The sequence below is a fragment of the Clarias gariepinus genome, chromosome 13 (genome assembly GCF_024256425.1).
Source record: "Clarias gariepinus isolate MV-2021 ecotype Netherlands chromosome 13, CGAR_prim_01v2, whole genome shotgun sequence".
Lineage (NCBI taxonomy): Eukaryota > Metazoa > Chordata > Actinopteri > Siluriformes > Clariidae > Clarias > Clarias gariepinus.
Window position 1 is genome coordinate 17,491,068 of NC_071112.1, and position 15,678 is coordinate 17,506,745.

Consider the following 15,678-nt stretch of genomic DNA (forward strand, 5'->3'; position numbering starts at 1 on the left):
TTTAATGGTTTATTAATAAAAGGAAGAAATGAAGTGATAATAATAGCAATTGGAATTTCAAACACCACACAGTTCCGAATGAGATTGGTGTCATCAGCGTGTGAGCTTAAAGGTAAAAATTACAGAAATAAAAACATAACAGACACTAGAACGAAACAAACATATACTGTTAAAGAATCTCAATGGGGAAGGGGGGAATAGATCTTAAAAATGAGACTTTTTATATTTGCATATCTGAATTGCATTTAGACCTGGCGTTATTGTGGTGCTGATAAGCGTTTCCTTTCGGCAGATCGGCGGCCCCTAAAGACACGCACACAGCCGCGGCACGTGTTCCTCTCTATAGAAAGCCATCAGACCGTAAACGGAGAAAAAGTCCCGGCGTGTGTTCTCTTAAGGGAGGGGCTTCGAGGGCGAATTAATATAATAAAGCGCAGGTACATCTGCTCAGCAAATCGGTAGCGTTTTCCTGCGCAGCCCCCAGCCCAAGTGCTCCACTCCCTCCCACAGGCAATTCCACAGAGATCCTCCGGGCGTCTGATTGGATGAGAAGCAAACGATTCTTTGGGGCGAGAACAACAGCATCATCCCTCCTTAAAAAGAGTGCAGCTATGTATTAAGAGGAAAGAAGGGGGAAAAAAGCTTACGGGGAGGGGAGGTAGGCACACCCTGACCAAAAGGTACTGCACTCGGCGTGTCTGTAGCCAAGTGCACAGTCGTGGAGCACATTCAAGACCCATCGCATCCTCTCCAAGTGCCTTTCTTCATCCACCCGCCGACATGCCCAAAGGTTTTCTGGTGAAAAGAAACAAGAAAGCGGCGCACGTCTCTTACCGGATTCGTTGCGATGATGGTGATGGACAGGAAGCGACTCTGGAATGTCAGATTCACCGCGACGCGTCCCCACCTCTGTCCGGTACCTGCAGCCCGGAGATCGCATCATCATCATCATCATCATCACCATCTGATGCAGCAGACACACCGGTCCCCGGTCATGGAGCCAAACCGGTGCAGTTTGGTAATCCGGAGTTGGTTTATCAGGCCCTGTACAGCCCCACCCGCCCCGTCAGCAAGGAACACGAGAGGAAATATTTCGACAGAAGTTTCAACCTGGGCTCACCCATCTCCGCCGAATCATTTCCGACTCCTACCTCTCTCACCAGCCTGGACCACCTCCTTTTCGCTCCGGTAGACTTGAAAATCGTCTCCAGCAACAGCAGCGCGCTGACATCGGCTGTTAGGAGCGCCGGGAAAAGGCCCTCCGCCGACAACGAGCGCAAAAGTAAAAGCGGAGCCAAAAAACCCAAAGCCATACGGAAGCTGACCTTCGAGGACGAGGTGACCACTTCACCGGTACTCGGTCTTAAAATCAAAGAGGGTCCTGTCGATCTGAAACCGCGAGCTTTATCGGCCGGCGGCAACAAACCCCTGGGAGAGTTCATCTGCCAACTCTGCAAGGAAGAATACGCGGACCCGTTCTCTTTAGCACAACACAAGTGCTCGAGGATAGTGAGGGTCGAGTACAGGTGTCCTGAATGTGACAAAGTGTTCAGCTGTCCTGCTAACTTGGCCTCTCATCGCCGCTGGCACAAACCGCGCGCTCAGCCTGCACCCGGCGTGCCAACTTCCCAAACGGCCAAAAGCGAAACGTCCAAAATGCCCGCGCTCCCCAGAGGCTTCGCAGAGGAGATGAAAGACGGAAGAGAGTATTCGAGCGAGAGGGACTCTCCGAGCCCGGCTGTGTCCGAGTCCGGCTCAGAGGACGGCCTGTATGACTGCCAGTGCTGCGGGAAAAGGTTTAAACGCCAGGCGTACCTCAGGAAGCACGTGCTGGCTCACCACGCGCTGCAGAACCAAATGATGGGCGACAGCATCGCGAGCGCGGAGAGAGGAGAGAGCCCGGAGGTGGCGCGGCACTCCGCAGAGGGCAGTCCGAGTCCCAATCTGAGCCCGATGAATCTGAGCCCCGCTGACTGCCTGCCGTGTCCGGTTTGCGGTGAGCTCATGGCCGACAGGGCGAGTCTGGAGCGGCACGTGCGCGTGCTGCACGCTTCGCAGGTTTTTCCATGTAAGCACTGCCCCGCGACTTTCTACAGCTCCCCGGGTCTGACCAGGCATGTCAACAAGTGTCACCCCACAGAAAAGCGGCAGGTTATACTACTTCAGATGCCCGTGAGGCCCGCGTGCTGAAGAACAGCGAAACGGAAAGCAGGGAGCGCGCGCACTCTGACCGTCACAGCACTCGGTGTGAAACTGCACACTCCTGCACTCCACAGCGCGCCGAACCACGGAGGCGTATTATTCGAGCTTTACTACGCATTCCTGCAGCTGTAAACCTTGTAAAGTTTAGGAACGTCTCCTAAGCAGCGAACAGAATTGGCATCGATCTACAGTTGAAATGACTATTTTCAGATTTCTCACGCCAAGTAGCCTAAAGAAGAGTATTAGTTTGGATGTGAAATGGTATTTTTCTAGGGCCGATGCACACGTGGTAATGTAATAGCTTCTAGACCTAAGATAACGTTCAAACGTTGGTGTACCTCTGTGAAAGCCTCGAATTCACATGCTGTACGTTTCTCTCGTCTGTAGCTTTAATCTAGTATGTGAATTGCAGGATGTGGGAATTTCTCTCTCCAAAAGGTTCCCTTTAGAATAGCCAGAAATGCCTTTAGAGAAACACATCAAACACTTGCTGTAAAACTGCCTTAAGAACTCGGTGTAATGATTGTTTTAATTTTTTGAATGTTGGCACATATTTACAATTCACCGTCATTATGTAAGATGATTGTAAAATGTTTAATCGTTAATATTTATTTATGTATTTATTTATTTGCAACTCTTTCTTGTAAGTTATTGTGTTCTTGAGTGATTAAAGTCCTTTGTCCAATTTTATAGCCAAAATGTTTGTTCGGGTTTGAGTTGTGTAGGCCTGTGTCTTCAGTGCTCTTACAATCTGATCAGCTCTTGTAAACGTGAAGCTCTTAGAGATGCAATCCTTTTCTATAAACAGCTTATTTTCTTAAATGTTTGCTACTAGCGCTGTCCATATTGTGTTGTCCACTAAATAAAATATTTTTAAAAATTGAATCTTTATTAACGATTTCTTTTTAAATATTGGACATCCACAAATCACAAAACATAATCCGGACGGATGGTATACAAAATAAATTGTAGAAGTGTTTTTTTGTCTTCCCTGCTTTTTCAGATAATTAACTTTTTGTCATGTAAATCAGTCTTCACAAACGCTGGTGTCCATCTATTCATTCAGTGTTCGTAAAAACATATAATTTTTTTTTTTTGTAAGACTTCAAGATTGACAGAAAACTGTTATTTACCTTACAGAGAGCATGCATTTATACTTCAAAGGGATTGGCAAAGTAATGAGTCTTTTGTTTAAAAGCTACATATTTTGCTTATTGTTTTCTTTTAACCATCCTTCAGAAAAAAAACATAACTGACTTGATTCTGGCTACATTTCTACTGATTACAGTACATGTAACTATATAAAACAATGAACATGATAAATTTAAAATTGGATTTCTAGAGGCGCTTTAAACAGAGTTGGCTGTATTTGGCAGAGTTTTAGCAGCCTTAGGTGTTGGAGTGTGTCCACCTGTAGTGTGTGTGTGTGTGTGTAATGGGGATCGCCTGCTGGAGAGTAGTGAGGAGACAGATGGAGGGGGGTCAGGTTACCCCTGCTGTGCTCTGGGCTGCAGTTAAAGAACAGGACAACCTCTAACCCCCCAAACACCCCTATACCCCTCCCACAGCGGGCCAACCTGCCAGCGCATCACACGCTGCTCAGGGCCGTCTCTCTCTCTCTCTCTCTCTCTCTCACACACACAAATCGAAAACGCATGCAAAAAAGTTGCTGAATTATTTAAAAACAATTTTAAAAATCATTAATTGTTTTTAAACATGAAATAAGATGAAGGCACATGTTTTTCCTATCTTTTACAATTTAAAATGTTAAGAAGTTTGATATATATAAAGCTTAAAGTTAAAAAAATCTGCGCATCAACATACAAGTAATTATAACAGCATAGAAATACATTATCCAGTCAATAATAATAATAATAATAATACATTACACGTTTTGATGTTACTAATATTTGATATTTAATAAACATAAGGATTGAATTATATTAGTAGATAAGTACTTATTTATACAGAAAATGTAAAGTTTAAGTTAATAAGGAAACATTAAGAAAAGGCATTGAATAAATACACTTATTTGTAAATCTCATTCTGATTTAATGAAATGTTCAGATTTCACTTTCCTAGTAAAGATAGAATAATTATTTTTCCATTAAAAACTGTCTGATATGTTAACAAGTCATGATGAAATCTTCAAGATTTTTTTTTCTTTCAATGTCTTTTACAAAGATTATATTACAGGCATTAATATATTTCTATCCTTCAGGATTTGGAGCCCTCACAAAGGACACAATGTACAAGAACAACAACTAAATGTAGCATAAACACAAATGACACTTCACTTAAATTAGGCCAGTTGCAGTAGGACAGATCCCTGGAACAAACCACATCAGCACCTTACAACCAAACAGCAAATAAGCCTACATAGCAACCATACCAAACCTACATGAAATAAGAGAGAATGTGCACTGTAAATCTAATTCACACAATGCAGCACTCGTAGTTCAGAGAAACTTCAAACAGCCAGGTGTGTGTAACTGTGTCGTGGAATAGGGCTGTGGTTTGTATACATTCCTCAGTATTCTTCATTCAAGCTTAACAAGCTCCTATGTTCCCTGTCAGTGCGTGTAGGAGGAAAAAAGTATCAGGACTAGACAGGCAAAGCGAACACAATAGATGTACAAGGTGTACAGGTAAGGAAGAGTAGTGCAGCATGTGTCTTGCTGCACCTTAGGCAGGGCTTACAGAATGTGTAACACCTGGCCTCCATGGCAACTCTGGTAGGGCGCTAGGAGAACAGAGGGTAGGTGTCATGGAGTTGGCAGCACCAGGCCGCCGCCTGCTATAGAGAGAGGAAGGATTTTAGGGAGTGTGGAAAGGAACAAAAAAAAAAAAAAAAGTGTGCAGGAGTGACAGAGGTACTGTCATGTGTCCTATTCCCCTGCTGATATGGTAAAGGGGAGTCGGGATGGCACAGGGGAATAAAGCAGAGCAGGTGGAGGAGAACCACCATTTAGAATAAAAAAACAAAACAGCTTTTACAAAGCAGTGAAATGTATGGGATGAACTCTGAACCCTTCTGCTCTGTAGCAATAGAGAAGCAAGTCACACACAACAACTTCTCCCAAAACAGAAAAGGTGTCAGAACAGCGAAATGAGAAAAAAGTGACTGATCGCTGCCAGCAGTTAACAGAAATATGAACACGGTTTATACAGGCACTGCGCTAGCTTTCAAAAAGTTTTCACTCACTTACACATGCACACACACCAGTGCATGGAGTTAAGATTCACCTGGTAATTTAGCATTGGTCAGGACTAGATCATAATTCTGATATCATGCTCTGGATACAATATAAAACAAAAACAAACAACAACAACAAAACATAAATAAAAATACAAAAAATATGTACATCCAAGAAATTACAGAAAGAAAGCAACAAAGACCACCAGTGAGGGCAAAAACAGCCCTGTATGAAATATTGGAATGTCATAGTAGCATTACTAGATTGAAGCAAAACTTAATTCAAATATTATAAACAGATTAATTATAACAGATACCCATATACAAACAATTATAGTTGCAGACCAGCATGATCACATAAATCAGACATAAAACTGTTATACCAATAATTTAAAAAGCACATGATAATGGAAAAAAAAGAGAAAAAAAAACCCCAGCCATTCCACATCATTCCAAACAGACCACAGAGGCTGTCCACTCAGATAAAGTAAGCCATATTCACAAAAGAATAAAGTTTCAAACTTGAGATATGAAAATTTGATGAAGCTCACATAAAGGACCTCTTTAGCATGACAGACTGCTTTTAAACACCTATGACAATGTCCCTTTTTTGTTATAAAGAAAGGAGTGAATGGTCAGTGGAGAAGCACAAAAGAGAAACGTATTCTTCACACACTCACTAGCCTCCCTTCTCCTGATGGCTTTGTAATTTCCTAACCTTTCAGTGTTTAAGACTTCGTGGGGTAAAAGAGATTCACATATGGTGTTGTCTACAGTCGCATCACTGATGTTTTATAAAAAGCCTGCCCTGTTACCTGTTAAAGTCAGACTGGAGAAATCTGTCTCTAGACCTATGCAACTCTGTTAAGCCTGTTTTAAAGTAATGCCGTTACAAACCTCTATTGGAAAGTTTACATTATGTGCATTCATAGAAGTTCATTTTTCATTTGCTTCAGCAAAACAGGGACGTCACACACAAATGATACTCTGTGTGTGAACCTTACAGAACCATTGCACTAATGACACGGTCTCATCTCCTAGTGTAACTGAAACTCAACAACAAAATAAATCCAGTTAAAAGTGACAAGAACACCACTACTCGCAGCTGACACACACACACACACACACACACACACACACACACACACACACACACACACACACACACACACACACACAGAAAACAAGTTTAGGTTCTTTGCAGTCTGAAGAGGGTTGATGAAGTGCTTATTTGTTAAAAGTGGAGCTCAGTTGGAGGACTTGCTGATGGCGCTGGCTGAACGCCGGAGTTTCCCTGAAACCCGGTTCTTGGAGGCGCGTGGCATGGTGGGTGAAGCTTGCTCAGTGGACTCGCTGGTCGTCACAGTAACGCTTAGCTCAGCGCTCGTGCTGCCAGTGAGGGAGCCTGAAAAAATGGCAAGTGACAAGACAAACATTAGTGGTGATGATGTGACTAAGAAATGGATCAACATGCTTGCTTATGGAGTAAAGCCAAATTTATGTAAAAACATGCGAATGCAGCTCTGTAAAGGTCTCTCAAGGTTGGAATGAATTAAAATAAGTAAATAGTTAATCAGTCTAAATAAAATGATTTGGACTAATGTGTTCGGATGAAACAAATAAACAAGCATAGCTGCATATATTCATTACACAAAAAAGTATTTAAAAAAAAAGCAACAAAAAGTTTTCATTTAATGAAAACAGACCTAGCTGGGTGACTACAGGGTGACTTGCCAAGCTATTTGATACTGATTTGTGATGCATTAAAAAAAAAATTAATCCATTATTTAAACTAAAACTAATAATAATAATAATAATAATAATAATAATAAAGTCACCACAATAATTCAAAATGTAGATTAAAATAGTAAGGCCAACTTTATGAATTTGTGAAATTAGAATAAGCTTTCCACATTGTAAAGCTGGCATCTGCTCGGCTATTTTATTTCTGCCGTTCTTTTCTGCCATTTTCTTTCTTTTTTTTTCATGGGCATCTCAAATTACTGAGAGCAGATGGTGTAGGGAACATGTACTCAGTGGAGAGGGCCGCAGCCTCTGCAGCCTCCCTGCCCTCCACTCCAGGGCTTCTCAGAGTGAGGGGGAGGAGAGTGCAAACAACGCTCCCTCAGCAGCTCAAAGGATGATGAGAGGAGGGAACAAGGGTGGGGAGGTGTCCCTTCCAGGCGTCATCCACACAGAGTGCTTTGTTAAGCTGCCCAGCTCACAGGATGCCAGCAGTGAGGATGTAGACTAATCCATATGTCTCTCACATGGCATAATGCTTGCTTGCTAAATCAGACTCTCTGAAAAGTTCAACATTGTGCTCATAACTCAGTGTATCCTATTTATTCATTAATTAATTAATTTATTTATTTATGTATGTATGTATGTATGTCACTAAATATTTTGCAGACCTGAGCATGGGAAAGATGAAATGAGCGGATGGATGTGCTTTTAGGAAATCAGGCACATTTCAGATAAATAATTTAAATTAAAAAGACCCAGAAAAAACAGGTGTGAGAACTGTACCTAAATAAATAATATTCCATGTTAGAGAGAGAGAGAGAGAGAGAGAGAGAGAGAGGAAAAAAACTAGTGTAAAATAGGCTTCATCCCTATTGGCTCCCAGCAGCAATCCAAACAAAGCTTAAGTGGCAAAGACATTTTCCAGTAGGGCAGGTGTTAGTGTCAGATGTGGCCCCAGGCAAATAGGCACACGCCAAAGGATAAGAAAAACCAGAGGGAAAAAAAGAAAAGGATAAAGCAGGGACATGCCAGACAGAATTAAAAACAAAACAAACAAAAAACACGCAACGAATGCACCCATACCATACATGCTGCTACTGTGTTACAACTGGTCCAGCCGTGCGCTTCTCTCAGTAATCTTACCAACCTGATAGTCATCCCCAAAACAATAATGTCTCTACATTCATTTCAAAGCTCTGGGCAAATGCATTTCATTAGTAAAATTAAGACAGAAAGATGAGTAGACCAGCGGGAAAAAAAAGAAAAAAAAAAGAAAAAAAAGAGGGCTTTCTGTGATAGTACATAAGCTTCCGGACAAAGGGACTCTTACCTTCATTTACTGAACTGACACCTGTAACATTTCTAATCTATAAAAGGAGAGAAGACAATAAGCAACACGTAAGACGCACAACAGGGAGGAGGGAGTTATGTGTGTTTGTGTGAGTGGAGGATAGGAAAAAAAACAACAACAACACAGGCAGGTAGGAGCAGAGGAGGATGATGATGAAAGGTGCTGAGGTAAAGTGTGGAAATCTTGAAGAAATGTGTGTTGTTACAATGTGTTAGTGTTTCCCTGTGAATAAAAGTAGGACATCACAGATAAAACGCATCCTGTATGTAGAGAAAGGAGCTAAAACAGTGCACTGAAACATGGTTATCAAGAAGTGAAAAAAAAAAGAAAAAAGCTGTTATCTATGTCATTTCTCAGCATAGTTTATATATAAAAGACAAGACTCTATTTGATTATTTGTTATTGTTAGAAACAATACATATCATACAGAAACTGTGTGCCAAAAAAGCTACTTCTATAGTAGTATGCAACATGAAAGTGACCAATCTTGCTTCCGTAAAAATCTTTATTTGCTAACTTCATCTGTTTTAGAGAGATGATTTTATATGTGCTCCAAAAATTGCTTTTTTTTTTTACCATTGTACTGGCTTGCATTAAACAATAATAATTTTAAAGGCAAATTAAATTTGTATCATATTTCTTTTTGTATTGACACTAAAATTGGTGTAAGCTTATAGAACCACATGACCTGTAAAAATTGTTGCTTAAATTAAAGCAAATTACTTACATTTTGTTAAAATGCTCCAAATTAGACACATACCTTGTTATATGGCCAAAAGAAACAAACTATAGTTTACTCAGGTAAAATAGCTTTTTGTAATTTGCAAAATAATTATTAACACACATGCCATTAAAATTCCAGGGTTCCTTATAGTTTTGGCATGCGTAAAAGCATAAAAAGCAAAAAATCAGTAGTGTCTGTAAACATATCAAATTCATGTTGCAATATCTTAACAATTTAGCATTTTAGTATAAAATACTTTTTCAGGTTTGTTTTTCATGTGAAATCTTAATGGGCCAAGTTTCATCTGAATGATGATTAAGATCAGTGAAAGGTTAGAATTAAAAAAAGTTACAGACTCTACATAAAATGGCATAAAATAGTTTTCATTAAATGTCTTTCTTTTTATCTAATAAAAATATAAATGTGCATGGATATTTACAAAATCGAAGAATGGGATCGAGAGATAAGAAGCTTTAAGTACTGTGAAAAATGGTGTTATACGATCCTATCTGAAAATTAACTTTTTTACAAAAATGAGACACTTTTTAGCACCAATTCCATGTTTTGGCCGATTAGATTTAAGGCGCATAATTGAACTGGTAATTAGATTATATTAGATTGAAGCTTTAAAGGTATACTATATGCACAAATGCATTTACACTGCCTGGGAAAAAGTCACTTTTCCAGAAGGGCTAAATAATTGTCCTGCATCAAGCACCGGAAACAATTATGGAGATTTTAAATAGCTAATAGTGGGTTTAGAGCTGTTCAACACATTATTAAAACTTGTAGGGACTGGGTCAAACCAAGAAATGTAATCAGAAAAAAAGCATGATTGGAGATCACTTAAAAGCTTGTATGGTAAAAACAACTGACAGAAGAAATCACAGCTAAGCTTAATAGTGAAAATTACAGAATTTACACATGCACAATTTGATGAGAAATCACAGAATAGGGACTACACAGCTTTGTGGCCAAACACATTAGTGAGACTAATCAGGATTTTTTTTTTTACTTTGAAGCAATGGAAAAAGGTCATGTGGTCTGATAAGCCCAGGTTGACCCTATATTAGAGTGATGGGTGTGTAAGGGTAAGAAGAGAAGCTCATGAAACAATGCACTTATCATGTATATTGAGTCAGGGGTAGCTCAGTGGTTAAGGTGATGGACTATGATTCAAAATGTAAGTCGCTCTGGATAAGGGCATCTGCTACATGCCCTAATATAATGCAATATATTGGCCACTGACAAAGCCTTTTGAGGCAGTGTTATGTCTGGGGTTGCTTTAGTTGATCAGGTCTAGGCTCAGCAATGTTATGTGGCAATAAAATGAAGTCAGCTGACGACCTGAATGTACTGAATGATCCGGTTGTCACATGTCACATTGACTATTTCTTCCCTGATGGCACGGGCATGTTCCAGGATTCAAATAGTGAAAGAATGGTTCTGGAAGCATGAGGAATCATTTTCATGATTGAAGGCAAAGGGCAGTTAATGAAATCTTGGCGTGTGACATTTTAGGAACTGCACAATTTAGTGCTTTTTTCTTAAAAAAAAAAAAAAAAGCACTAAATGGTCTCATCATGACCATTTGCTAAACCTAAATTCTTACTGGTGAATTTGTGATTCTGTGATAATTACTTACTATAGTTAGTGTTTTTAATGTGATGAGGAGTTGCCTTTAGACTTTCCAAAAACCTATATGTTGGTGAAATAAACAATGCTAACTTAAGTTAGTAGGATATTATGTTTAAACAAAACTAGCTTACTATAACCTGAGAAAATCAGTCGCAAGGCAGATAATTTAGACCATTCGAAGATCTTGTATTGTCATTGTCATTGTGATTGAAATCATTCAGATTAAAGACTCCAACTTAACTGTTTACATGTATTCTGATTTGATATGTGTTTACATGCACAAAGTATTTAATCAGAATGCAACATGCGCAATAGTTATGTTTGGATATAAAAACAAAAAAAGTGACCAGCTGCATAAGCAAAGTGCGAGGTAATAATAAAAAAAAAATCTGACCTCAATGACGTTAACAATTAAAATTCACTCTTTTTTTAATACTTCTGCACTCTGGACTCGTAGCAAAAACTAGTAGATTCTATTGAAGTCTTCATTTCTTCACTGATCTTGAAGTGTCTCAACATCTAAAGGGGGAAAGTCCTTCATCCTGATAGTAGGAAGGTGCTTGACAGAATGATCTGGTCTCCTCTTGAGTTCTCCAACATGCAGCTGATTGCATCTTTTACAGAAAGACAATAAACGACTCATGCAATGATGAGTGATGAGTGACAGAACGGATTCTTTAGGGGCTGTGATTTTATTGGCTGTGTTGATAAACTTTCAAGTGGAACAGCCTGGATGGCTGCATGCAGAAGCAGTGTCGTTTTTTTGTCTGATCATTTGATGAGAAGGTCTTTTAGAGATTAATTGTTAAAAAAAGGAAGGAGTCCCAATATAATGTGAGTCAGTTTTATAAGTGGTGAGCACCAAAGGAATTCTCTTTGTCTTGAAAGCATGTTGTTCATCAGCAGATCTGTCCTCTATATGTACAGTAACATATAGTCATGGCAAAATGTATACTCTTATATACATATATAAGAATATATAGTCCTTTCATCTCTACTGCTTCATCATCACTTTGCTTGCACTGCTGATACATCCTATTTCCCTGGAAAGCTTATTTATTTACATTTCACATTTATTTTATTCACAAGGCTTTTTTATCTCAAGGCTGTGGACTTCACAAAAAATGAGGGTCAACATGCATGCTGGTAGAATATACAAATAGAAAGCAAGCTGGTGTTAAAAAGATATACTGTAGCTTCTAAAAAATGTAAAACAGCTGAGACAAACGGCTGGCATGTCTTTATGTTATGTTATCTTTATGTTATGCACATTATTGATTTGGAATCACCAGGGACCATCCGATACGATATCACAATATCACACCACACTGACTTAAAAAAAAAAAAATTCTGTATGTTTGTAGTTGATGTGGTAAAACATTGCTGTTTCCACTCCAGAATCCTACAAGTTGCATTTTCTGACCTATACACATGTGCAGGCAGAAGAGCATCCAACATGGTTGTAACAAATTACTTGCTATGTTTGTTTAGAATTTTAGCAATATCTTAAAAAGATATTGGAGTCAGTGTGGTGATGCATGAATTGCCACAGAAGACTGCAATATGTAACCTAGCTCTAATGTACATGCTAAACTACTGTCTCCGTCACATATGGTTTTAAAGTTCTACAATTCTGATACTGAAGATCTATCAATAATTATCTACTTAACCAAGGGTAGAAGAAATACAGATCATTCATTAAAATTATAATTAACCCAGGAATATCCTGAAGGTGACTTCAGTTTTGTCCACTTAACCAGAAAGAAAGATGTGGTTGTACATGCATCACCTTGACCCACCACTCAGATCGCAAAACATCAGGAAACATACTGCAAGTTCCAGGATGTACTTTTTGTAGAACGTGTGTTTTTTCATGAAGAACAATAACCGGTTAGCACTAAATAATGCAGTGCTATTTATCACCCATCTAGTGTTTAAAAACAAACGTAAGTACTCCGTTGCATTCATTTTACAGAATCCAGGGAATTAAAAACACTGAGCTGATTTTCTTTTCCTCAAATATGTGTGAAAAACAGACTTGTTAGCAGCCAGTTACTTTGAGCTGAGTTTGCTGACATGTTAATAAATTTAAGAACCTTTGTAGGATTGTTCACAGGACTATATAGGACTCTTGTGCTATGGTTAATGGTTATTATTAGACTCCTCTAAACATTATTACAATTAAACAGATACCATATGCTATACTGGTACTATCAGTAGTTTTTGTTATGATGCTTAATAGTATTTAATACTTTTCTATTAAGTCATACCTTACCCTCTTCCTTTTCTATTTATTTATTTTGTTTTTTTTGTTTAATAAAAATGTTTTATAAAAAGTTACTTTGTTTGAAAGACCTACATATGTTAGCATTTTAAATACACTTTTGCTCTTTTATTTAAGATAACTTTATTTTATATATTATTTGGCCAGTTGTTTCCTACAGTACTACTTCTAGCTAGTGCGAAAAACTGAATTGATTAGCATGGGGTCGGACAGCAAAGGGCAGTGGAAGAGATGGTACAGAGTAATTTAATAGAAAGAGACCTCTGGAATCAGCACTAGGAATAAATGTCCAGAGGTGCTGCTAAAGTCTAAAGTATGTGGACACCTAAGCATAAAAAAATATTCAGTCCCAGTCCCACAAGATTCAGTAGCCACTTTACTAAGGTAACAACCTTTGGGAAGACGTTGCACTACAGTCTGGAATGTAGAATGGTAAATTATTGAGGACAGACATGGATGGGTTGATGAGGCCTGGCACAGCGTTACAATTCATCTCTAATGTTTTCAGGGCTCTCTGCAGGCCACTCAAGATCTTCTAGACAAACCTTGCCAACCATTTTTTTTAGCTTTCTTTGAGCACAGGGGCAATGTCAATTTGAAACAGGGTTTGGCCCATAATTCTAGTGAAGGGAGGTCTTAAAGATGCACTATATAAATAAACTGTAAAATAATTTGTTAACTGTCTGCTTAAACGTTGTGGAAACATTGTGGGGAAGAACCCCATATGGGTGTAAGGGTCAGGTGTCTACAAAATTTTCCCCATGAAAAGTAATGGTCTGTAGTCCAGGGAGTCTAATTTCAGTTCATTCACTGTGTTTTATGCGAGGTAACATCATTCTACATTAAAATGTCCATAAACTACCACGCTAAAAATGATAAAGTGAATGAGCAGGTGTTGGTAAGGTGAGGCTAATTCTGATTTGTATATAGGCACCTCATGTCAACTACTGCAAAACAGTCTGCCCACCTCACACACGTTAATAGCAAGTATAACAGTAAGGAGTTTACAGAAACATTAGGGGACAAAAATGTAAAAAGATAATCAACAAATATGAGAAATGTATTTGACACGAAACTCATCCAATAGTAACAATTTAAAAAAGCTACAGGTGGTACACAAACACTGGCTCATGGTGTTTACAGAGTACACAGTGTCACTGTGCTACAGGCACATGCAGGGTTAACCAAACTGGAGAACACTTGAAGGAGAAGGAGGGATTGGGTGATGAGGCATACAGGGATGACATGCCTAAATAAGGAAATGGGGAAAAAAGGCTTACACTCCAGTTTAGCCCAAGAGTACTCCATGTCCCAAACCATGCCTGGCCATCTCCTGCCCGCTGTCGTGGATGAGATGTTAATGAAGAATGGAGCAGGTATAGACAATACACATACAATACACACACGCGCACATACACACACGCGCACACACAGCTAAACACATACACACTGCCTGACATTAATGGCACATTTATGAGGCACAATAAGAAGAGATTCCTGCTGGGAATGCAGTGGGGATTTAAATATCCAGTCCAGCCATTAAAGCTAAATCACTCTCAGCCACAAGTACCCTTTTCATACATTAATAAACTTTAATAATAAAATAACACTCAATGGTAAAAGATTTCCACACATTCAGAACGAAATACTTTGCCTGATTCTTTGCTGTTGCTTTATCTTAGTCAAATTGCTGACCGGAATTTACATTTATTCTACATTTAAATCAGCCTTACATAGAATAATATTCGTAAAATAGCTGAGAAAGAGAGAGAGCAATAGTGAAAGATATATTGAGAGAGCACAAGAAAGAGAGACATAAAGGAAATATTTTTTTTTTACATTTGGAGATGTACAGCTGATGGCAAATTTCAAAATAACAGGTATTTGAGGGTCAGAAATCTGGCTGTTAAGGAAGTGATCAAATACTTCAAATAAATTGTTAAAAAATCATACAATGTGATTTCCAGATTTTTCTTTTTAGATTCTGTCTCTTATAGTGGAAATGCCCCTATGCTGAAAATTGTAGACCCCTACATGATTTCTAAGTAAGAGAACTTGCAAAATCACAGGGTGATCAAATACTTATTGACCTCACTGTATGTAAAGAATAAAGAATTTCACTGTGCAGTAATGCATATGTGATGAATAAAGGCTTAACTTTACAATGTAAAGTATAAATCAGTTTTAAAATGCACTCTAAATGCACATGAAAAATGGATGTCATTTTGATTTTACACTGCTGTCTGTAGGTAGGCGGTACAGCAGCATCTACATTTGAGTCAGCATACTTAATCCAGCTGTATAATCTACTTTTAGGTATTTTCTATATATGGGGCATAACTTTGACATTAAAGTACATGGAAGCATTTGGCTAGAACTTTAAGCATTTTACTTTTATCTGAGAAAATAAATAAATACATAAATAAATAAATCACATTGTAAACTGTGTTAAACAACCAGTCCCACACATCCAGGTACCATCTAACTTTACTACAGATGGTAAGTAACTGGTAACACTAAGTTGTAGAAGACAGCCT

At 38.7% G+C, this 15,678-nt stretch overlaps 2 protein-coding genes across 6 annotated transcripts in view; one reads left to right on the plus strand and one right to left on the minus strand.

Moving 5' to 3' along the window:
- Positions 1 to 598: 598 nt before the first annotated feature.
- On the plus strand, positions 599 to 3,053 carry insm1b (insulinoma-associated 1b). Its single transcript, XM_053510113.1, has one exon. It carries the CDS (start codon positions 781 to 783, stop codon positions 2,188 to 2,190), a length of 1,410 nt encoding a protein of 469 aa, XP_053366088.1. The 5' UTR covers positions 599 to 780; the 3' UTR covers positions 2,191 to 3,053.
- A 1,041-nt stretch (positions 3,054 to 4,094) lies between these two features.
- Positions 4,095 to 15,678, minus strand: part of ralgapa2 (Ral GTPase activating protein catalytic subunit alpha 2) — a 109,688-nt gene continuing 98,104 nt past the window's right edge. For 3 of the 5 annotated variants that reach the window (XM_053509303.1, XM_053509302.1, XM_053509300.1), the window contains one exon: positions 4,095 to 6,803. In XM_053509303.1, coding sequence (XP_053365278.1) covers positions 6,646 to 6,803 — 158 coding nt within the window. In that variant the 3' untranslated portion in view covers positions 4,095 to 6,645. Of the gene's footprint in view, positions 6,804 to 8,474; positions 8,512 to 14,421; positions 14,482 to 15,678 lie in introns of all 5 variants that reach the window. The other 2 variants (XM_053509301.1, XM_053509304.1) reach the window with 2 other exon arrangements.